At 38.5% G+C, this 25,314-nt stretch overlaps 1 protein-coding gene across 4 annotated transcripts in view; it reads left to right on the top strand.

The window, feature by feature from the left end:
• The window catches only part of LOC122556212 (U2 snRNP-associated SURP domain containing), an 80,907-nt gene that overhangs the window by 36,574 nt on the left and 19,019 nt on the right, over positions 1-25,314 (top strand). For 3 of the 4 annotated variants that reach the window (XM_043702770.1, XM_043702767.1, XM_043702769.1), the window contains 10 exons: positions 1,641-1,684; positions 11,790-11,894; positions 12,009-12,075; positions 12,238-12,395; positions 14,582-14,744; positions 17,277-17,356; positions 18,940-19,027; positions 19,960-20,094; positions 20,228-20,284; positions 23,659-23,818. In XM_043702770.1, coding sequence (XP_043558705.1) covers positions 1,641-1,684; positions 11,790-11,894; positions 12,009-12,075; positions 12,238-12,395; positions 14,582-14,744; positions 17,277-17,356; positions 18,940-19,027; positions 19,960-20,094; positions 20,228-20,284; positions 23,659-23,818 — 1,057 coding nt within the window. The remainder of the gene's footprint in view (positions 1-1,640; positions 1,685-11,789; positions 11,895-12,008; positions 12,076-12,237; positions 12,396-14,581; positions 14,745-17,276; positions 17,357-18,939; positions 19,028-19,959; positions 20,095-20,227; positions 20,285-23,658; positions 23,819-25,314) is intronic. The other variant, XM_043702771.1, reaches the window with a different exon arrangement.

The raw sequence follows: 25,314 nt of genomic DNA, 5'->3' as shown, positions 1-25,314 counted from the left end.
CCACCCACACTGTCCACGTCCCCACCCCTCCCACCCCTGTGCACTCACTCCTCCTCTGGGGCAGCCGTACTGGACACCCACAATAAGACCGCTGCTGACTTTACTTACAATTCCACCTTGGCCCTGTACAGGATAATGTTGGACAGATTATCTGGGAAAGCGGGGTTTAGGGTACACCCCTGTGTCGAACTCCAGGGAAAGTGTTGGGAGAGAGACAGAGTGGGCACTCAGTCATTTGGAGACAGTGCCTGGGCTCCCATCAATGTCCAGGAATGTTCTTGGCAGCATTTCATTGTTAATCATCCTAAACAAAAGACGCAATCAGTGTTGAAAACACTTCTTTGATGTAATGTTTCTATCAGGACCTGAGATCTCCAGATAATCCAAAATTCCGATAACTGATATTCGAATAATCGAGGTTCCTCTGAAATCATTCATCATTGGGAGTAACTCCTTCAATGCTGTGAGGGGTTATGTTAATAAAAAAAGCTTGCCTGTCTTTTGTGGGGCTGGTTTTTCATAGGTGGTTAGACAAGAAGCAAAACTCTAGAATTTGCTCTTATTAGCAAAGAAGAGGCTGCAAATGTGAGAAAGGGTGTTAGTTTAATGCTTCAACTTATGCAGTTGTACTTACTTTTTCTGAACTTCTACCTCTGTCCACAAAATCTAAAGACTTATTTGCATTGTAATTTAGTAATAAACAGGTGATCCTATTCCAGACATTTAATTGGAAGATCTATTCTAACATGGAAAATTTTTTACTTTAAAATCATTAATTAATTCATCAAAGAAATTAATATCAAACAACGTCTGAGAAATTTGTATATTAGTTGCCTGAAGTTTTCTCATGATGACTTTATACATTTTTAGAAATATTTGACCAGCTGTTTAGATATTTTCTTTTGACTAACTTTGTGCATTAGGTCTGGGACAGCGTCTGAGATTACTAATTGGCATTTAAGGTTTTCAGTATTTTTTGTTGACCCCATAAATAAGCTTAATTTCAAATTTATTATTTTTATTGTATAAATTATATTAGATTGTACTATAATTTGAAAGTGGTGCTCGAGAAACAAAATATAGAAATAAGCTATGTAGGATGTGACCGTTTTCAAGAAGATGTAACCTATAAGCTTTCAGTGAGTGGATTGCATGCTTCTTGATGTCACAAATTGAATTTTGTGTATCTAACTTTTTCCAAGTTGAGCAATTAATGTTCACACGTCAACATGGTAAAGTAATAACTCAAGCATGTGTTATGCCTATGACCCATCAAAATAAATGAATGTACCTCACCACTTAGTGGTATTTGGATTTGACATAAAATATAACTTCTCTTTAAAAGCATCTGGACTGGTTCTTATTTACAAGTTCCTGATCTGTGATTTGTCCTAGCTCTAATGCCATTGCTATAGTCAAGACAAATATCTACAGTTATTTCTATCCCTGTTTTTCAATATTAACTCATTTCAGTTGTCTTAAGTACATTTTGTACCTTTTAACTTAAGAGTCATAACATAAATGTTAGGTTCTTGAAGGATTTTAAAATGCATTTGTATTTATGTTTTTGAATACTTGCTGCTTAAGTTGCCAATACTCATATATCCTATCTTTATTATCTGATATGACTTCATATACAGACTCTGTCGCACGCCATAGTCAAAGTGGTTATCCCAACAGAAAGGTACACATTTCTTCATTCATTTTTCATTGCTGCTGATAGTGGAAAATATCCCTTGTTTAAATTGACTTCTCACATGAATCATATGCTTTGGGCTAAGTTTCTGGATAGCTGAGCAATGGTTCCCTTGAATGTTTGGGGCTGGGTACATACGTTTAGCATTTGCTTGCAGGCTTCATTATCATGGGAACTCGCGTTGCAGGGCTCATTCTGTCAGTTTGCAGCGCATCATTATAATATTGGCATCTTCAATACCTTCCATAAGCTACAGAGTGTGTACAACATTTATTTGCATTTTGGTTGGTTGCAGGTATCCATGCTGAAGCCAAATTAGCCACAATTTTTTTTTGGTAAAAACACTGGTTTCCCTGTTAAATATATCTCCCTCTTTTCTAAGCATGTTGAATGTACAGTTAGAACAGAGCTACATGGATTTGGGTTCACTGTACAATTTGCAACTGAGAATGACAACAGTTGGATCTGGTTAGGTTGAATTTATCAAAAGGTTGCATGCAAAAGCCCTGTTTAGTTTGAAGTTTTCACTATTAAGCTCTGAAACCTATATTTTATCTATATTTTAATCAAGGTGTTTGCAAGCTGCTGGTAAACATTATTTAAACGTTTGTTAGGAATTACAAGTAACTTCAATGAGATGTCTCCATATTCATTTCATTTTACATACTTTGAGGTATTCCAATTGACTTGTCATTTTAGGCCCTGCTAACTGGCTTTAAATATAATGTCTAAATCAAGTCAAAATTGGAACAAACTTGGTTACTGTGGTGCAAACTGCATGTCGTTTGTTGCTGCATCAAGTTCATTTGGATCACTGTCTTGATGGGAAGTGAAACTGAATTTACTGATGGTTCCCACTTAACAACCAAGTTGCAAAATTAATTGTATAGTTGAATTTAATTTAGATGGCAGTGTTTTTAGTCTAATGTTTTGTAATTGAGCTTTTAACATCTAGCTATTTTTCTAACAGTTTCAGTAAAATTGCGATAGTTTTATTGTAACCATTGACAGTTTAAAACTATTTCAAATCAATTGTGATTGGTCTATAGAACAATTATCTCAAAAGACTGAATGTGGTATTATTTGCATAGCTGAGAATCTAGGTGGAAACAGTCTTTGTCCATTGGATCGTATAAGATATGGATCCTTCTTGAAATATGCAAGTTGAAGGTTGGAGGTTATTTTGATTGCAGAATATCCTTTGCATCTCTTTTTTGGTGCAACCTCATTGTCTTCAGATCACAGAATTAGCTGTATGTGCTATGTTTCGAACTACATTTATGGCCTTATTTATGGGGTGGAGGATGGTAAAACGAACCTGTAGCGGTGTTCCCTTGCTCAGCTGAATCAGAACTTTGCCATGCAGTGTGCATTCATCAAAATTCTTAGTGAAGACCATCACCAGAATTTGACAATGTGATCGGCATTGATCTTTTAAATAAACTCTTCATGACGTTTGACCTTGGCCGTGGTGAACAGCACAAGCTGAACTGCCTGTTGCAGCGAGGGACCCGAACAAAGCACCACAGAATCGATTGGGAAAGTATTCAGATTTTGAAGAGTCATTGTACGACCAGATTCATTGACTCTAGTTGAATCACTTTCTAAATTAAAGATCCTTTATTTGTTGGCTACCACAATTAAGATTTTAGTTTTAAACAAATGAGATCCGCACAATGTACCTTTTGACTACTTTCGGCCTTGAATAGTTGCTTCAGGAAATCTGCCAATTATATTGGATCTGATATTATCACATTTTATGGTCTTGTTACCATCTTGTTCAATTAAATTGTAGTTTTCAATGAATTTTTGGCCTTTTATGAATGGAGATGAATACTTAGTTTTCCATGCATCCACTTGCCTTCACTACCTGTTGGTGATTTTTGTTAGTGAAAATTACTAACTTGAAAAATCTGAGGTACCTGATGTTTCTCAGCTGATCAGAAAACTAGCCGCACATTTCTGTTTCATTTTAAAAATGATGCTCTGTCTTTGAAAAACTCAAGACAATATATGATATAATATTGAATTTTTTTCATGGCCAGCAAGAATTGGATGCTGATCTGCAAGTATTAAGAAAGCATCACTGGGTGAAAGTGGTTTGATATTTGTTTCCTTTATGTTGACTGCTTTTCAGAGTAATTTTGGCAGTTCATAGTTTTGTTTCACTGAGTCAACTTTAGGCATTGTGTAATGGAAGTGAGTTTGTACAAAATTACTGGGTTTATCAAATCTATGTTTTCCCTCACTGCCAATAGAAATGTCACTTCAGCACAATTATGTACCCCCCCCCCCCCCCCAACGCCCACCAAAGAAAATCCAGTCAAAACTGTAGTAAATATATTCTATCAAATATTTCAGAGGAACATTAAAATGTAAATGTTTTTGCATTTATCATTTCAAAAGTGGCTACGTAAAATATAATGCCTGGGTGGATGAGTTATGTCATTAAATGCTTCACAATCATTAGCTGAGTAAATATATCTGGTTTTGAGAACAGGGTTTTGAATAAGAATGTTTTAAAATAATGGCAGCCAACATGGGTCATGAACAAGATTTAAGTTTAAATTCCCAGATCACACTGAATTTGCAAATTATATGGTAGAGGAACAAGAATTAAACATTTTTGAGTATCAGATACTTAAACTGATGTGCTCTCTCAAATCAGCCAATTCTAAGGATAGTAAACAAAATTAATTTGCAAAAGAAATAGTCTTTTTGTTTACCAGGTTAGTTCCCATCACAGCTGCAATGCTTTATGTAGTGGAATGGTTCCTAACAAGTAAAGGAGAAACTGGCTGTAAAATTCAATGCATTTGTGTTTTTATTTAAATTTTAGTATTGGTGGAAAAAAAAGCTTTGCACCTTGCACTCATTAGGGCACTTTACAAGAAATCCCAGTGTAAAGGGAGAACAATGTCTTTACACTGTATGAAAAGAAAGTCCTGATTTGGCAATTGGACTTTGGTGAAGGCATGCCACGCAGAACACACCAGTCAGGTGATGACTGACAGTTACTGTCAAGCTTTGTTTAAATTTAAACCAGCCAGATTGACATTTTTGAGCTTGACATTGTCTTGAGACATGACCTGGGGATTGGCTGTCACCCATTTTGTTCAATTTGAAATAATAGTGTGACCAATCAGTGTCAACCCACCTGGCGGGTGCAAAGTGAAAAACTTTGGCATTACTCAAGTGCTATACTGCCAAACAAATTTATGTAATGTCCCTAATTTATTTTCAGTATGACTTTGAGTGTTGTAGTAGCTCCACAGTGGTATGACATGGATTTTCACTTGCCAAGTCCATATGGGGACAAGAAACAGCACCAGGACATGACAGTAATAGAGCCTGAACTTGTATATAGGATGGAAAATTGGTGACAGAATCATCAAGCTGTTGGTATTCATCAGATGCTCACAAATTATGGCTAATACAGAGGAACCTCAATTATCCGAACGTAATGGCCGGGCACTATTTCATTTGGATATTTGATTATTTGGTTAATCGTACAAATAGTACACGTACACGCACACCTTTTTACTCCAACTTTTTGCCAGCTTCCACTTTGTCCTGTATTGTGCAATGTTTGGGAGATTATATGGAGAAGAGTGGAATTTAAGGTACAAGCCTGTGTCGAACTACAGAGAAAGTGTGGAGTGAGAGAGAGAGAGAGGGGGTGGGAGGTCAGTCATTTAGAGACGGTGCCTGCGTTCCCATCAGTCCACGACTGTTCTCGGCAGAACTTCTAATCACTGTAAACAAAAGTCGCAATCAGTGTTGGACACAGCTCTTTGATGTAAGGTTTCTGTTGGGACCTCGAGGTCTCCTTCAGATAATCTGATAATTGGTTTTTGGATAATCGAGGTTCCCCTGTATTCATATAGCTTGGTGTAGATTTTCTAAACACTTCACCTGGGGGATAATGTCTGGCTTGATGAGAGGGAACAGAAGATAAAGGACTAAAAAATGTTAGGAAGTTGATGAAAAGTGTTTGCTTGCAAATATTAGATTGGGACTCTTGTGTTTGATGCATGTGAGCAGGGGCAAACAAAAGTAGTAATATTTTGAGGTGAGAATTAGATATAATCCATAAATGTGAAGTTTTTTTTGTATTGCGATCATTGCTTTCTAATGATAGCATTTGACGATCCCGCCTCAGGTGACTCTCTGTGTGGAGTTTGCACATTTTCCCCGTGCCTGCGTGGGTTTCCTCCTGGTGCTCTGGTTTCCTCCCACAATCCAAAAATGTGCAGGTTAGGTGGATTGGCCTCGCTAAATTGCTCATAATGTTCGGTGAAGGGGTAAATGTAGGGGAATGGGTCTGGGTGATTTGCGCTTTGGCGGGTCGGTGTGGACTTGTTGGGCTGAAGGGCCTGTTTCCACACTGTAAGTAATCTAATCTAAGCCTGCTCTGCCATTTGATTATGGCTGATATGTTTCTCTACCCTATTCTCCTGCTTTTGATCCCCTTACTAATCAAGAACCTATCTATCTCTGTCTTAAATACACTCAAATGACATGACCTGAAAAACCTTCTGTGGTAACGAGTTTGACAGATTTACCACCCTCTGGCTGTTGAAATTCATCCTAATCTCCATTCTAAAGGGTTGTTCTTCACTGGGCTGTGACTTGTGGTCCTAATCTCTCCTACCAGTGGAACCATATTCTTCACATCCACTCGATCCAGTCCTCTATATTTTGTAACTCTCAAATGGACACACCAACACCACCTAAAAAAACTTACTTCGTCGATACCTCAACCACTCCTTAAATGACAAGCCCTTCATCCTTGGGAGCATTCTTGCAAACCTCCTCTGGACCCCATCTAATGCCAGCATAGCCCCATGGGGCCCAATATTGCTCACAATATTCTGAATGCACTGTGACCAGAGTCTAAAGATGTACAGATTAGGTGACTTGCCATGCTAAATTGGCCATTGTGACCAGGGATGTGCAGATCAGGTGAGTTAGCAGAAATGCAGGGTTACAGGGATAGAGTAGTGGGTAGGTTTGGGTAAGGTGCTCTTCAGAAGTTGGTGTGGACTCGATGGGCTGAATAGCCTGCTTCCACACTGTAGGAATACTATGATTATACATCTTTAGCAATGTATCCTTGCTGTTGTATTTTAGTGTTCTCAAAATGAATGCTAACATTCCATTTGCCTTCCGAACTGCCAGATGAACCTGCATGTTAACTTCAAGAGGATCTAGAACTAGGACTTCCAAGTCCCTTTGTGCTTCAGATTTCTAAGACCTTTCCTCACTTAGAAAATAAGTTACACCTCTGTTCTACCTATGAAGATGTATAACCTCACACACTCCCACATTGTTTTCCATCTGCTGTTACTTCATCCCATCTCCTAGCCTGTTGGACTCCTTCAATTTATCACTTCCTTGATACTACTTGTCCTTCCACCTATCTTTGTGTCACCTGCAAACCTTGCAACAATGTCTTCAGTTCCTTTGTCCACCTTGTTAAAGCATATCATGAATAGTTGTGGTCCCAACCTTGCAAAATTCCATGAGTCACCAGCTGCCATCCTGTTGAAAAAGTTTGGTATTGTTTATTGTCTTCCATTTCAGTGATTGTGACTAGATTCACCTAATTATTGAATCTGTGTGAACTGTGGTGTTACTCAGTCTAAAAGTTATGCTTGTAACTAGACTAAAATATTATTTCACTTACACAAATAATATATCTGAAATGTGTACACTGGTAGTACGTGGTGATTTTTCTTTAAACAAGTTATTAAATTATACCTGGTTTCACAAATTTTTTTTCCGTAAAGGATTGAGGTCAAATTTCCCCTTTAGTTTCTCATGGATCCTCTCCAACATTAGACTGAAATGTTGTCAGAAACTGGCCAGGTAGCAGAAGCTTTCAATTTGATCAGGATGTGTAGTCTGCTAATAATGCAAGGGTTGGACAGATCTTTGCTGATTCTGTGGAAGTTTTTAAAATATTTATTAGCTCTGGATAAACTTGAGTTCAGCTCTACTTGACTTGTGGTAAATGAAGATGTGCAAATCATCCCACGCCCCTTAACTGAGCTCACCGCTGACAGAGACCAATTATATTCTCCATATGTTCTTTATCAGAATGAGGGGCTTCAGGTCAGACTTTAAGACAAATGTGGTCTTATCAGACTGATTTAATTATCCTGCTGTTGAAGCTATATATTTTTAAAAAGAGGAGGGAGCATTCTTCCTTGATTATGCAATAAATATCAAGTTTCTTCATATAAATGGAACTGATAAAATAGTACAAAATTTACTTTGAGGGGCTTGCCAAGTGCTGCATGGTTGCCTTGTGTCTTCCAAGTGTTTTAAATATATATTTCTGTTACCATTTTTGCAGTCATTATCAAATGATAGATGTAAATGTTCAGGAGTTTGCAGCAGTGTGTTTGTCAGGTTTGCCAGTCTTGTGACATTTTTCCTTAGCAAGGGCTCACCCACCAGGTTGGCTCGTGCCTCTGTGAAGCATTGCATTGTGGAAAGAAGCTGTAGTTCTTTCCTGTTGGATTCAGCTGAATTAATAAACTAGTAGTGGAACAAAAACAGAAATAGCTGGAGAAACACTGTAGTTCTGGCAGCATCTGTGGACAGAAAGCAGAGACAACATTTTGGGTTTGGAGACGCTTCTTCAGAACTGGTTGCATCTAGGAAAAGGTGGTATATATGCTGAAGATGGTTGTGTGGGGTGGGAGGAACTGTGTTACTGCCGTGTTCCCTGGCCAATGTTTCTGTCTTGGGCCTGTTGCATTGTTCTAGCAAGGCTCTGTGCAAGCTGGAAGAACAGCATCTCATTTTCTGCTTGGGGACTCTGTCGCTTTCAGAATTCAATATAGAGTTCAGCAAATTTAGAGTGTGAAAACCATCTTCCATGTCCTTTACCCATCCCCACACCTCTGGCCCTATCATTACATGGGCTGCTTTTATCACAGCCAAGCCATTTTCACCCACTAATGGTCCCTTTAATCAATTTTTCTTTCTCCCCAATTCACTATTATCCGTCCTTTTGTTTTATGCCCAACTGCTGTTTGTCTCTCTTGACTCCATCTCTATCAATCTCCTTCGTCAACTGTCTACCAAGAGAAAGTGAGGACTGCAGATGCTGGAGAATCAGAGTCGAGAGTGTGGCGCTGGAAAAAGCACAGCAGGTCAGGCAGCATCCGAGGGGCAGGGGAGCTGACATTTCGGGCGTAAGCCCGTCATCAGGAATGTGGGGAGGGAAGGGAGCTGAGAGATAAATAGTGGGGTTGGGGGGAGGGGGAATGGGAATGGGGGGAGAGAAGGTAGGAAGAATGGCAATGGGTGGATGCAGGTATGAGGTGATTGTGATAGGTCGGTGGGCAGGGTGGAGCAGATAGATGTGAAGGAAGATGGACAGGTAGATGAGGTCAAGAGGGTGGTGCCAAGTTGGGAGAATTGGATCTGGGGTGAGGTGAGGGGAGGGGAGATTTAGAAACTCGTGAAGACGATGTTAATGCAGTGTGTTTGGAGGGTCCCAAGGTGGAAGATGAGCTGTTCTTCCACCCTACAAAACTACAGCCACACAACAACAGAGACTTCACTAGTTTGCAAATCTTATTCCAGATCCAACCCTCCAACTTGACATTGTCCTACCTTCCATCTTCCTTCCCTCCTATCCTCTCCCCACTGGCCTATCACAATCACCTCCTACCTGTGTCCACCTATTGCCATTCCACCTACCTTTCTCCCAGCACCACCCCACACCCCTATTTATCTCTCAGTGCCCTTCCCTCTCCATATTCCTGGTAAAGGGTTTACTGGACACAAAATGTTGTCTGTTTTCTGTCCACAGATACTGCTCGAGGTGCTGGGTTTCTCCAGCTCTTTCTGGTTTTGTTTCAGATTTCCAGCGTCCACAGTTCTTAAACTGGTCATGGAACTGTGCTATTAGCAAATGGAATAAAAATTGATTCAATGGCACAATTATGAAAGGTAGCAAGTGGTATTGTCAGCATGGGATTAGAATAGGTGAGAAACATAACCTTTTATTTCCGTCACTCACATTTTACAGGCCTTTGTGTTCCCTGTTACCTCAGCAATTGCATTTATGTAAGTAGGCAGTAACTTTTATTTTATTAATTTCTTCAGCACCTGATCATGTCTACCATCTATAAAATGGGATGTGATTTTCCATGTCTTTTTACAGAAGTGTACAGTTGACTATTTCTAGACATGTCGTGGCTGATGTTGAGTGTAATCTTGCTAATATTTGCTGTTCTGTAGAATAAGAAGTTCAAAGATGAAGTTATCTCTAGAAAACTGGCTTTTAATTTGTAGCCTTTAAACCCTGTCCCTGGACTGAATCTGCTCTTAATTGTGTTGGTAATATTTCCTCTCCTGAAAGTTATGACCAAGATCAAAATAATCTGCATATGGGAAGTTCTGTTTGTAAGAATGAACATGCATCTTTACTCAAAAGTCCAGTGCTGAGATCACAGCGAGTCAGACAGCATCTATGACGAGAGCGCAAGCTAACATTTTGAGTATTGACTAAACTGGTTGCTTAAAATACCTACTTAACCTGAACAGCAACTAAATTTTGTTTTAAATTTCAGCATTTTATCCTTTAACAGAAGAGTCGTCATAGAATGCTGGCTGAGGAAGGTGGAATAAAATATCTTCACACGAGTTCTTAAAATGTAGGATGCTTTGGTACAATTTACCATTGAGATAAACACAGTTAGACTTGAAAGTGGAAGAATTTTAATAGTTTAAAAAGATATCAGGAAATTTTGAGTAGAAAGCTCAGGTTAAAGTACGAGTCTAGGCATGATGGGTTGAATGGCCTCCTGTAATTTCTGATTTTTAAAAAAAGTTATGCCTAAGTTCTGATTATTGTCCAGATTTATATTTGCTATGGAAGATAGCTGCAATAAGTGATAAAATTAAGATACAAACTAAAATGCTCTCCATGAGGCAGAGATAATCTCTTCCAGTATTTTAAGACTGCAGTCTCGTTTCCAAAACACGCATTGTCTCTCAGTCCCATACACTACTATTGTTCAGTTCTACAAAAGTATGATCAGTGACTGCCATCTAAAACTGGTTCGACACTTGAGCTTGCAAACAACTGATTGGTAATCAAATTAATTAATGCTGATGTTCACTTGTTGGAATAGGAATTTAAAGTCGGCAATAACTAATATTTTAAGTAGGCTCTGTACTTGAAAATGGCCTGATGGTGAAAAACCTATTTTGAAAATTGTTTAGAAACTGCAAGATAAGTTAATATTGTCAAAGCAACTATAATATAACTCCTTCAATGAAACACCAGGATAACTGCAGTTGAATAGTATCTTATTTTATCGATAGCCAAAGATCCCTTCTCCACTAAGTTGAGCACTAAAATTAAATGAATGGTGTTATCACAAAAAATAAAATTTAAACTTGGATTTAACAAATGAAAATTGTTAGCCAAGGCTACAACCTGTTCAGAAATCTAGTTAAAAGTTTTAAAACGTGCTTGTGTCGGAATATTATCGTACTTTTCTTTAATGTGTTCTATCTTTCACTTGCCTTCAAAGGCTAGAAAGTAATGCATACAAAATATAAGTGATTAATGAAATACAGTATATGAAACTTGGTCCCATTAACTTTTCTGTTCAGTATATTCTGGAGAGCTGAAAATGTTTTGGTGCAAAGCCCTTCATTCAAGCCACTGCTGGTACAGTTATATGTTCAAAAATAACTTAAATTTAACATTTATTTCCTAGAAAGATGCGTAATAAAATAGTATTGATTTGACAGTTAAAGTGTTTAAAGAATAGGCTTTGGGCATAGCTGGCAGAAAAAAAATGTATTTCAAGAACAAATTCAGAGGGGGAAACGGATGCATTTTGCCTTTGCAAATTAAAATTTTTCTTACTGGAAAACGTTAGTCATTTTGCTTCCCAGATGGTTGCCAGAACCAATTAAAATGCTGCTTGTTCACTAGATTTGTTATTGAACGTACATCCTATGTTTTAGAAAATTGTTTATCATATGGATTAATTCTTTGGCTTGTTAAGATGGTGATCACTTTGTGAAAGGTATATCTTGATTTTGTTTTGTTTAGGAACTTATTGTGTGTTATTCATCGGATGATCGAATTTGTGGTGCGTGAAGGACCAATGTTCGAAGCCATGATTATGAACAGAGAAATTAGCAACCCCATGTTCAGGTTTATATTTCAGTAACAGTGGATTGTTTTTTATCCTTTGCCTACAAAAATCTTGAATTATTAATCAATTTTCGTATGCCTGAGCTTTGTATGAAATACTATTTTATTTTTCAGATTCCTTTTTGAAAATCAAAGCCCAGCCCATGTCTATTACAGATGGAAATTGTATTCAATACTGCAGGTATACTAGTTTATTAATTCAGAAATAATAAATATTTTCAAAGTTTGTGAGAAGATTTGTAGCTCGGGTGCTCGTTGCTGTGGTTCTGTTCGCCGAGCTGTAAATATTTACAAGATCAGATTCTACCATACTGATCTGTGTAAAATGCTACCTGTTTAACAGGGTGATTCACCAACCAAGTGGCGAACTCTGGATTTCCGTATGTTCAAGAATGGGTCATTTTGGCGACCGCCACCTCTGAACCCATACTTACAAGAAATATTAGAAGAAACCGAATCACGTGCTGAGGAGAATGTGAAAAAGGGGCAGTTGAAGGAAGAGTAAGTTATGCAAATATTCTGAAATATTTAATAATTTTGAGAAATGTTTTGTGATTAATTTACTATGTTGCAAAGCCACAGATCAAGTTCAAGTTTTAGAAAAGGATGAGAGAATATAACTAACAATTGAATTTTAGAAATATCTTTACTACTGTAGCAAGCAACAATTGTTAAGATTTTACTTATATTCTTTCACTACTTGATCCTTTGCTATTGTTTCTTGTAGTTTACAGTTTATTGTATATCAGTGTGATATGTTTAGGCTGGCTTATGTCTACTGTCACTGAATGGACCAATCAGGTAATTGCAGCTCATAATTCACTACGAGATTGTTCCCAGGTTGTTTGCCATGCAAGACTACATTCCAGTTCTGCTGCCTCTGTGTTGCAGTGACCTAGCTTGAATATACTAGCCTGGCTCCTACAGTCCTCCCACGGAGGCTCTTGATTACTTTGTTTTGTATTCGGGTTGCCTGGGGCCTGACCTGCAGTCATAATCGTGTCTCTCTCATCAATTTACTGCCCTTTAAAAATAAAAACATAAAATGCTACTGGAAGTCAGCCTGTCAAGCAGCATCAGTGTATGCAGGTCCTGAGCTGATGCTTCACTTTCTGCAGTTGGAAGAATTTTGAAATCTAACTGTTTATAACCAAGTCTCAGAGTTAGGGAGAAGAGAGGCAGGAACCAAAATGAGGGTTTGTAATAAGGTGGAGGGTAGGACTCATCAAGTGACGAGAAGGATTGTTGGTGCAAAGCGAAAAGAAAGTGGTCATGTTCTATACCAATCTCGTTTCTTTACTTGTGCATTACCATCCTGTTTGCCTCGTGCCACTATCTATCATTTAATTACTTTCATCCTCCACTCCACTCAAATCTTTGCTTTGTTCTTTCCCCTTCTGCTGCCATCCTTTACCCGACTTTGTAATTGTCTATAAGATGGTAAATCTGTTCCATGTGTGAGAAGAAACAGTTATTGACCTGAAATTTCACATCAGGTGCCACTTGATCTGCTGAATGTTTCGAGTATTATGTTTTTATTTCAGATCTCTGACACTTATGGTAGTTTTCTAATGTTCTAGTCCCTGCTGGCTCCTGCCAAGTTGTGCCAATAGTGTGGATTCTGTCTTTTGTTTCCCTGGGATGCATGCTGTCATCATGCTCACTCAGCTACCTTCTAGGGTTCAACCTTGAGCTCATTGATCCATTGTATCCTTCCCATTTTCAAGCCTTTTTTCATATCTGCCTTTGCAGTTTTTGAAAAGATTTGTAGCTCACGTTGAGGTTCTGGATGTAACTTTGTTCACTGAGCGGGAAGGTTTGTTTTCGGACATTTCGTCAGCATGCTGGATAATATCAGTGAGCCTCCGGTGAAGCGCTGGTGGTATATCCTGCTTTCTATTTGTGTATTTAGGTTTCATTGGTCATTTCATTCCTACGCCCACCCAAAGAAACCTAAACACACAAATAGAAAGCAGAGCATACCACCAGCGCTTCACCAAAGACTCACTGATGATATTACCTAGTATGGTGATGAAACATCTGAAAACAAACCTTCTAGCTCAGCGAGCAAGCTTACATCTATACCTGCCTTCATTTGATTTTTCCGGAAGCATTGTCAATCTCCTCCTCAGCCTGTGACTAGCAATTTGGAGAATCAATTAGTCCAGTGGGGAAATGTTTATCTTTCGGGTATTATTGAGTTAAAGCCAATGTGATGTACCTCTTAGAATACTTTTGCTTTGTGTGGCTTGAAAATATTAAATCATTTGAGCAACAAGAGCTATATTAAAGTGAGAATTTATTGCTTAAATTGAACTGTCTGGTAACTTTAATCAAGCAGTTGAATTAAGGCTAGACTTTACCAGCTGTTTGCTGCCTGTCAAATTATATCAAGTTGATACATAGCTGGCTTGGAGAAGCAGTATCTTGAAATGTATGGATTGCAATTTCCCTGGAATGTTGAAACAGCTGCTTAGTTCTTTAATGTACTGTAATAAAGCCAAAGATATTGACCATCAAAATATGTTGATTCTTCAGTTTCAATGGGCTGAAAATAACCATTGATTTTTGACAATTGTCTGTAGACTTGGCATGTCAGTTTTATTTAAAGTGGTGAAATGAATAGTTAAGTAGAAATTACAGAAGATTAACTTATAATTGTTAAGATGTTTAATATTTTATTTAAGTCAGAGGGATAAATTGGAGGAACTCTTGCGGGGACTGACTCCACGTAAAAATGACATTGGTGATGCTATGGTGTTTTGCCTGAATCATGCTGAGGCTGCTGAAGAAATTGTGGAATGTATTGCAGAATCTTTGTCCATATTGAAGACTCCATTACCTAAAAAGGTTTGTTCCCTCTAATTGTAATAGATATGACATTATTTTGAAGTGCTTTTGTGAAATTCACCTTTTAATTTAACAAATATTTTTGTCCACCAGGATATGGAGTTTTTGCAGTGCTAACTATAAATCTCTCTGGCTTCTTCATCAGACACTTTTTGTGCATGTAAATAAAACAAAGAATTGCAGACACTGAAGATATGAAACAAAAATAGAAATTGGTGGAGAAACTCTGCAGTTGTAGCAGTATCTGCAGAGAAAAAGCAGAGTTACCATATTGAGTCCAGTGACTCTACTTGAAATGTTTTGAAGATGAACTCATCATGTTAACCCTGCTATCTCTCCGCAGATGCTGCCAGACCTGGTGAATTTCTTCAGCAATTTCTGTCTTTGTTTCACTTTTCGTGCATGGGTTTACTTCGGTCCTGAATGCGTATTGGAGATTGGTGGATAAAAGAGCAACTACTTTATGATAGTGGTTTCTCGCTTAAAAACAAAACTTTCTTTAAGGAAAAGACTCTTAATTCCAGATTTTTAAATTCAAAATTCAAATTCCACCATCTGCCATGGCAAGATTCAAAGCCAGGTCTCCAGAACATTACCTGGATCTCTGGATTAACAGTCCACTGGTAATATCTCTAGACCATTGCCTCTCCATAAATGGCAGCTTAAAATTAGTTTCTAGAGTTTGATCATTAAAACAGCCCAGTTCAGACCTTGGAGTCCTAGAGATGTACAGCACAGAAACCGACCCTTCAGTCTAACTTGTCCATACCGACCAGATATCCCAACTCAATCTAGTCCCATTTGCCAGCACCTGGCCCATATCCCTCAAATCCCTTCCTATTCATATACTCATCCAGATGCCCATTAAATGCTGTAATTGTACTAGCCTCCACCACGTCCTCTGGCAGCCCATTCCACACATGCACCACCCTCTGCGTGAAAAAGTTGCCCCTTGGGTCTCTCTTATATCTTTCCCCTCTCATCCTAAACCTATGCCCTCAGTTCTGGACTCCCCCACCCCAGAGAAAAGGCCTTGTCTATTTACCTTATCCGTGCCCATCATGATTTTATGAAACTCTATAGGGTCACGCCTCGGCCTCCGACGCTGCAGGGAGAACAGCCCCAGCCTATTCAGCCTCTCCCTATGGCTCAATCCTCCAACCCTGGCAACATCCTTTTAAATCTTTTCTGAACCCTTTCAAGTTTCACAACATCTTTCCGAAAGGAAGGAGACCAGAATTGCATGCAATATTCCAACAGTGGCCTAACCAATGTCCTGTACAGCTGCAACGTGACCTCCCAACTCCTGTACTCAATACTCTGACCAACAAAGGAAAACACACCAAATGCCTTCTTCATTATCCTATCTATCTGCAACTCTACTTTCAAGAAGCTATGAACCTGCTCTCCAAGGTCTCTAATATTCAAACAGATTTATGGTAGCAGGCTCAAAGTGTTCCCCCACTGACACCTCAGTCACCTGCCCTACCTTATTTCCCAAGAGTAGGTCAAGTTTTGCACCATCTCTTGTACATACTTAACAAATGCCTCCATCTAAACCCATAACACTATGGCAGTCGCAGTCTATGTCTGGAAAGTTAAAATCCCTTACCATAACCACCCTATTATTCTTACAGATAAGAGATCTCCTTACAAATTTGTTTCTCAACTTCCGTTTGACTATTAGGGGGTCTATAATACAATCCCAATAAGGTGATCATTCCTTTCTTATTTTTCAGTGCTGCCCAAATAATTTCCCTGGATGTGTTTCCAGGAATATCCTCCCTCAGTACAGCTGTAGTGCTATCTCTTATCAAAAATGCCACTCCCCTTCTCTCTCACCTGCCTTTCTGTCCTTCCTGTAGCATTTGTATCCTGGAACATTAAGCTGCCAGTCCTATCCATGCCTGAGCCACGTTTATGTAACTGCTGTGATATTCCAGTCCCATGTTCCTAACCATTGCCCTGAGTTCATCTGCCTTCCCTGCTCGACCTCTTGCATTGAAATAAATGCAATTCAATTTATCAGTCCTAACTTGTTCCCTGCTTTGTCCCTGCCTGCCCTGACTGTTTGACTCGCTCTGTACCAGTCTCAGATTGATCTCTTTCCTCACTAACTGCCTGGGTAACCAGGATGTAAAGAGGATGTAGAGTTCATAATTGGCCTCCAAAACTATGGTTTGGGAAAGTTAACACTATTTTGTGTTTGGGAACCAAAGTGAGCTTGAGTCTTGCTTATTCAGCAAGTTGGTTCTTTATTAACTTTATCTGAAGAGATTAAACCGACTGAATACAGTCCATAAGGTAGGTTGCTTCCTGTACGTATTGATGATTATTAGATTATGCTTTAAACAGTTCCAGAAAAATCACAATTGAGTAGAACACTGGTCCTGCCCTCTAGTGCTTTTCTTCAGCTGTTTATGACAATCGAAAGCAGGTATTAGTTGGCACTTCTGCAAGATTTGTGCCGCAGCAGTGTACTTAAATCCAAACAGTGCATTCTAAAGTAAAATCAGATTCTTTTAATTCCAGATTGCCAGACTTTATTTGGTGTCAGATGTATTGTACAATTCTTCTGCAAAAGTTGCAAATGCCTCGTACTACAGAAAGTTGTAAGTATTTGTACTGTCTTAACTGAATATTTCACCTCTATCTTATTTGACTTCATGAATAATTAAATAGGAAATTATTCTTTCCAGGTATATTGTAATGATTTGCTTTGTCATGAGTTCTAAATAATTCATTTTGTAATTGAAAGTTAACTCTTTGTCTCCACAGATGCTACCAGACCTGCTGAGTTTCTCCAGCACTTTATTTGATTTTAGACCTCCAGCATCTGCAGTTCTTTTTTTGTGTTGTTGTTGTCATGACTTGCCCTATTCAAAATATTGCAGTGCCATCTTGCCTTTCCTGAGTATTGCAACGCTCAGAAGACAGTTAAGAACTCTGTGGAACAATGGGGAAAAAATGGTTACCAAATCAGGGGAAAAACACACAAAACAAGGAGTTGCCAAAGTATAATTTCTTTAAAAATCACATTTGGATTGCTTTTGAAATTGGAGAAGGATTGGGTAAGCATGGTGATTTAGAGAGTAGGTAGCGTACGTATATTTTATGAAGATCTGGAGGTGGGAATATTGTTAAGTCAGGACCATCTGTTGAATAGTTCTTGTTCTTGTGTATCTTTCACCCACAGAAAGTTTAATGCAGTGTTCAAATTTTCATATTGAAAGAAGACTTTTTCATAGGTGTACAAACATGTTTTAATAACATTTTGCATTGCACTTCAGATATTTGATGTGAATTCTGTAATGCATTATGGAATATCCAACAATATCAATGCGATGAATCCAATTTATGACCCAGACTGATTTTATCAGCAGCAACTGTTATGATGTTTCTACAGCTGTGGCAAATTGAGTCAAAATCCCACATCATGGCTACTAAGTGTTTTGGGGGTTTTCAGTCTGTTTAGTTTTCAGATTAGTTATTGAAATCACGGAACCAGATGCTAAAAGTAAAAGGTTTAGTGGGAAACAGATGGAATAGCAGGCAATTATCACCTGTGCTGAAATGTAGAAAAAGATTCTAAACTCTTCACAGGAAAGGTAAAAAGTAAACCTTGGTCCTCCCAATCTCTCTAATCTCTTTCAGTCCCACAACCCTAAGAAATGTATACTCATCTATTTCTGATCTCTTGAGCATCCCTGATTTTTAATTGCGTCACCATTGGTGGACATGCCTTATGTTGCCTGGGTGCTGAACTCTGAATTTTGGTCTGTGCCTAGATTAGAGTGGTGCTGGAAAAGCACAGCAGGTCAGGCAGCACCTGAGGAGCAGGAAAAATCAGATGCTGCCTGATCTGTTGTGCTTTTCCAACACCACTCTAATCTAGACTCTGGTCTCCAGCATCTGCAGTGCTTGTTTTTACCATTTTGGTCTGTGCACCCATTCACCTCCCTTTCCTCCTTCAAAATGCTGTTTGTCTTTTACCAAACTTTTGACTATCAATCTCATGTTGCTTCATGTGAAATTTTATTCCTAAGGGTCTCATGAACTGCCTGTGACATTTTAATATATTAATAGTCTATAGTATACATTATTTTCTACTTGAGAATGGGCTCAAGTTCACAAGGATCAAATGTTTGATTAATTTTTGATTTAGCAAACATTACTACTTATGCTTCTCTTACAGTTTTGAATCTAAGTTGTGCCAGATATTTGCAAATCTTAATGCAACCTACAAGTCAATACAAGGTCACTTGCAGTCTGAAAATTTTAAGGTAATGATTTTTCATTTGGTCATACTCCTTTCAAAATGTTACAAATGATTACGTTGCAAAATCGGTTTCCAAATGGATTGCTGCTCTGCTCCTCCTTTTGGACCTTTTAATCTACCTTATTTTTTTAAATTCTGTTTAATTGTACACACAGCTTAACAATTTATAATGCTCTACATTAAAACCGCAGTTTGATTTTCTCTGGGAGGTTAAAACGTTTTATCAACTTGGTCTTGATTTATTTTACATAAAGTTTAAGATTGCTTTTTGAACAGTTTCTGAGCATTTCTGCTTCCATTTGCAAATCAGTGACCAATGCTGGAGAGTTAAGAGTGTGCAGATGTAGGATAATGGAAAAGTATTGCATAGTTATATGCCCAAAGGTTAAATGAGCTATTGCTGCTTTCCTGATACTACTCCAAGCTGAAAGATGGGAAAAAAGGCTAATTGAGGATGTAGAGAAAGAAATGCTTGCAGAGCACTATTTGGGGAAGTAAACAATCATAACAATCTTCTAAAGGTATTAGGAATGTCAAATTTTTACTTGTTAATGACCCTGAAGTAACTAACATTTCAGTGGAAACAACAGAATCAGGAGAAACAAGATGATATTGAATAAAGAGAAAAAAATCAGCAAAGGAAATTAAATGAAACAGACAGAAGATGAACACAAAATCTGAAGTACACATGTTGAGTAAATATAAATTGAAGTGAGAGTCATGATTTTTTTGAATGATTCGAAGAAGACAGGTTTTGGGGTGTGGCAAATATAAATGCAGTGAATGGTATTTAAGTTTTCATTCTCAGAGAAAGACTGACAATTTAACAAGTGTGAATTTGAACATTTTTGATCGTTATTGTATTAAGCTACCGGAAAGCCTTTTAGGCACTCCAATTGATCGTAATATGTTGAAGTATTCCCATTTGTTTTACAGCAAAGAGTGATGGGTTGCTTTAGAGCATGGGAAGATTGGACAGTTTACCCTGACCCATTCCTCATTAAACTCCAAAATATCTTTCTTGGACTTGTAGATCTTGAGGAAGAAAATAAAGAAGTCTGCAAACCTCAGGTACTTATTTTTGCCTACTAGACTTCTATTTATTACACTAGTTGGTGTGCTGTTGACCAGGGCTCACATTAAAATGTGTAAATGTTCTTTGAATTTCTCATTTCTGTTGACACCGTTTATTGTTCATTTCTAGAATATCTTCCTTGGACTTGTGGATGTTGAAGAAATGAAAGAAGTTTCTAAACGACAGGTAGCTAACTACTTGATAATCCATGCATTTTAACTGTGCTCTTGATGACTTCCAGAGCTCATTTGCCTGATTTTTCTTTTCCGCACCTCTCATTTGACCTTGTCATCTGACCCTATCAGCTTATGCTTGCCTTTCCTTCTCTCTCTTTTCTCGCTTCATGAATTCACCTTTGCTATTCACCTCAATGATTATTGGTTAAGAAAAAGGCTCCATGTTTTAATTACTGGTTAAAGAAATTTCACCTGAATTCCTTGTTATTATTATCAGTGAGGTTTTTTAATATTTATAACCCATAATTCTGATCTTTCCCTCAAGTGGACATAATTTATTTGTCTAGCTTTTCAGAATTTTGAAGATGTCAATCAGAACACTCCATTTTCTCTTTTCAAGAGAAGGGAGCCTCAGCCTATTCAGCCTTTCCTGATGCATATAATCTCAGTATTGTTATGATTCTAATAAATCTTTAGACCTGCTCTAGTATGTCTACATTCTTTCTATAGCATGGGACAAAACTGTTTACATTATTCCTAACTCTGTGACCTACCAATATTTCTATATAAGTTAAACGTTGCTTTCCTATTTTCAGTTCCGTGCTCCTGAAATGACTGCAAATCTTTTTTATGCTTTTCTAGTTCAGGGAGAGATGTAATTTATGCCTGACTCTTATGGCTGGAAAGGCCTAAAAGAAAATCTAAATCTAATAAGATTTATTTTTTTCTGAGTTCATTATACAGTGTAGAATTAAGAGAAGTGTTCAGGTGTGAATTTGTTTGTTGAAAAAGTACAACCCACTTGCACGAGTTCTGGAATAGCTATGTGTGCCGTGTTACCTCTGTAGTGGAAGGAACGTGCTGGCAATCAGGCTTCACTGTTCCATGAGTCAAACAATTAGTACAAATACAAAAATGGCCAGTTTCTGTTTGGTGCTGCTATCCAGAATAAAAGAGACTTCCACTGGGCTGCTTTAACTCAAAATAAACCATTTATTATAAAACAAAATTGTTTCATTGAAAACAGTGAGGTACAATTGCCAAGCTTCTCGACTTGGATTTCTGCCTGTCACCTCTGGGAGATTTGTGGTGTCTCAAAAGAGTGAAGGGCAGTGAAGTTTGTCAGCCATTCAGATATCCTCACTGGTACATACAGGCTTTAAACCAGGAAGTGAGAAACTTTGTTAAAATCATCTGCAAGAAGCAAAGTAAAGATTATGAAATGGAGATGAGGTTAAGATGGACCAAAATTAAAGATATGCAGCATGAATTTTCTTAAGGCGTGAGATTCCACACTACCCAGTGTTGGAGAACCCATTCACTTTATCAAACAGTTAATAGTTGACTTGCTGCCGAAAGTGCTACTTCTGACTTTTTAGGGTGTTATAGTGTGTCACTGTTATTTAAAATGTGCTAGGTTTTTGCCATTACAGTGTTTTCAGTGCCAAATCTTAGTGAGGACAGCAGAAATGGACCTGTGAAAGAGCTGACTTTTCTCTGACACTTTTAGATTTCCTTTTGCAAATGAGTAAATTCAGATAGCATAAGTTGGTGTCAGATTTTCCTTGATGGCTTTGCATTTCTTATCACAACAAGTGTGAATCATCTCATTTTCATGCTATTTACATTTTAGTTGAACACACATTTTGTCTAAGGCAAGCTGCTTCTTTTCCTGGTCATCTATGAATTGTCTAAGCCATGTGTGGAAAAACCTACTTCCATTCAGACAGTGCTAGATGACGAAGTTCCTTTACTTTTATGTTTATGTTTTGGATATTCACCTCTGGTTTAATAAATGAGAGTATTTCATCAGATGGTTGGTATATTTATATTAATCCAGCGGTGTGGGAGGTTTGTTCACTAGCAGTTGTTTGGCAGATTGCCGTACTTAGTAACTTCACTTTCAAGTTAGTTTTTGTATGTGACACTTTTATCAGTCTGAGGAAGCAATGAAGTGTTACATGAATGTAAGTAGTTACTCTCACATTCGATCACTCAGATTGGGGTTCACTATCTCCCCAGATTATTTTTAAAGATCTCTTGATGACACTTTTTATTGTTCATCTCCATTCAACATTCCTTTTTAAAAAAATGAAAATTTAACAAATACAGAAAGCTAAATTTTTAACTTGAACAGAACTTGTGCTGCCTCAACGTATCTTGAGCTGATTCCCCTTGCGGAAACTTGCCCCTTCTGAAACTTTCTTGGCCATTTGTGGAATTTTAACCTGCAGCCAGATTTTGCATTGTGATATTTAATGTAGTTCAGTACATAGCAGCCAGCACTGCTCAGTTGTAGACTTGTACAAGTGTATTCTCCTAATACTTTCCTTTCCTCCGGTACTGTTTATAAGCAACATCATGTGATCATGCTGTGTACCTGTTTTATTTGAAGTCTTTGAGTTGGTGTACATATTCTGTGAAGATTGATTTGGAGATGCCGGTGTTGGGCTGGGGTATGAAAATGTGTTGCTGGAAAAGCGCAGCAGGTCAGGCAGCATCCAAGGAACAGGAGAATCGACGTTTCGGGCATAAGCCCTTCTTCAGGAATCAGGAAATCATAGCCTGCTGGACACACTTTCCTCATTCCTGGAGAGGAGCTTATGCCCGAAACGTCGATTCTCCTGTTCCTTGGATGCTGCCTGACCTGCTGCGCTTTTCCAGCAACACATTTTCAGCTCTGATCTCCAGCATCTGCAGTCCTCACTTTCTCCTCCAAGATTTTAACCGACTGCGAATCCTCTTACAAGGATGCTTTCCTTGAAGAAGCTCTCTTCCTCCGTCTACAAGGATTTCAGTGAGTCCCTCTCTCACTGCACACCCCAGGTCATCTCCTCTGCACAGAAGCTCTTCAGCCACGTTACCCTCCCTACCTTTTATCTTAGCCTGCTGGACCCACTTTCCTAATTCCTGAAGAAGGGCGTATGCCCGAAACGTCGATTCTCCTGTTCCTTGGATGCTGCCTGACCTGCTGCGCTTTTCCAGCAACACATTTTCAGCTCTGATCTCCTGATGAAGGAGCGGTGCTCCGAAAGCTAGTGTGCTTCAAATTAAACCTGTTGAACTATAACCTGGTGTTGTGATTTTTAATATTCTGTGAAGATACTATAAGGAAGTTGCAAAATCAGTACAGCAACTATTGATAATCATAACCTACTCTTGCAAATCATGATATGTGAAGATTTCAAATAAATTACAGCTGTAACCTTGTCATATTTCCTGACACCATTTATGTTGTTCAGTAGTTGTTCCATTTCTCAAGATTTTGCATTGTCTCTGAAATCAATCATTGCAAATCCATTATATTGTACAACACTGTTACAATTCTAATGTGTCCTGACTGAGGGGCAGTAATGGTAATAATGTGGATTATATGTTTGGTAGCCAGAGTCTGAAGAACTAGATGGAGTACCTGTTGAAGATGAACTTGATGGCGCCCCATTGGAGGATGTAGATGGAGTTCCAATTGATCTAGGCTCTGGTCTAGATGATCTTGACGGTGTTCCTATGAAGATGCTAGATGATGACCTTGACGGTGTTCCCAGTAAGTGTATTTGGTCAAGACTGCTGCTTTATTTAGATATAAAACAGTGAATACAATTCCATTCAGCTCCCTTGGCTGTACTCTGTGTCCCATATTGGTTTAAAGGAGATGAGGACACAGCAATTTCAATTAAGTTTTAAATTAACAATTGAGGGATTTTTGCCTGTGATTCCAGGATTTTGATCAGATAATTGTGAAGGAGTACCAAAGAGACATCACCTCCATTGCATTATCGGATCTGTTGTACAAAAGGATGCCATTTGACCCATATTGCCTGTCTTGGTCCTTAGGAATAACAGACTTGTTTAGTCACATTTCCTGTTGATTGTTCGTAATGTATCCTTAAGTGCCTTTCCAACTTGCCAACAAAATTATTAAATGGAATCAACTTCCATCACCTTTTCTGGTAGAGCACTCCAGATTTTGACAACTCAGTTCAGGAGAAGTATTTTTACTCCCTTCTGAATCTTTTGCCAAAGATTTTAGACCTATAACCTCTGTTCTTGACCTGCTCATTTGCATGAGGAGCATCAACATTTCATCTTTAAAATCTCTATTAGGCCATTTCTTAACCATAATTTCTTCAAGGAATGTAGTCCTAACCATTCCAACCTCTCCTCATAACTGATGCTTGAGGGGAGGTTTCATCATAGTGGTGGACTTATTATGCAGAGTCCCAGATTAGAGTTTTGGGTACATGGGTTGAATACTGCCATGGCAGTGGTGAGTTTTGAATTTAAAAACATTTAGAATTGAAAAGCTAGTGTAATGGCGACCATTGTCATAAGTACCCATCTAATTCACTAATGTCTTTGAGGGAAGGAAAGTGCCATCTTTACCTGGTCTGGTTTACACGTGACTCCAGACCCACATGAGGTTTGGCTCCTCATGTCTCCGAGTGCAAGCTGCACATTTCAAGGGAAATTAAGGATGAACAACAAACAAGGGGCAGCACGGTAGTTCAGTGGTTAGCACTGCTGACTCACAGCACCAGGGTCCCAGGTTCGATTCCAGCCTTGGGTACTGTGTGGAGTTTGCACATTCTCCCTGTGTCTGCGTGGGTTTCCTCCGGTGCTCCGGTTCCCTTCCACTGTCCAAAGATGTGCAGGTCAGGTGAATTGGCCATGCTAAATTGCCCATAGTCTTAGGTGCATTAGAGAGAAATGGGTCTGGGTGAGTTACTCTTCAGAGGGTCGGTGTGGACTTTTTGTCTGAAGGGCCTGTTTCCACACTGTAGGGAAACTAATCTAATCTAATCTAATCTAATCTAAACAAGTTGACCAGATGAATTTTTAAAAATGTCCCTCCGACATGGTGCCAACTTCTCCTAGACTTTGCATCATGAAATGTGATGCCCAGAATTGTGCCAAGTCCAGCTGAGGCCTAACCAGCGATTTTATAAAATTGTGGTGTGATTTTGTCACTCTTGTATTCTAACTTGATGTTGTTAAGCTCGAGTAACTTGCATATACTTTTAACCATTTCATCAATTTATC

Source organism: Chiloscyllium plagiosum, chromosome 13 (genome assembly GCF_004010195.1).
Source record: "Chiloscyllium plagiosum isolate BGI_BamShark_2017 chromosome 13, ASM401019v2, whole genome shotgun sequence".
Classification (NCBI taxonomy): Eukaryota; Metazoa; Chordata; class Chondrichthyes; order Orectolobiformes; family Hemiscylliidae; genus Chiloscyllium; species Chiloscyllium plagiosum.
The sequence above is the reverse complement of the archived record's forward strand: the minus strand, read 5'-3'. Positions and strand labels throughout refer to the sequence as shown.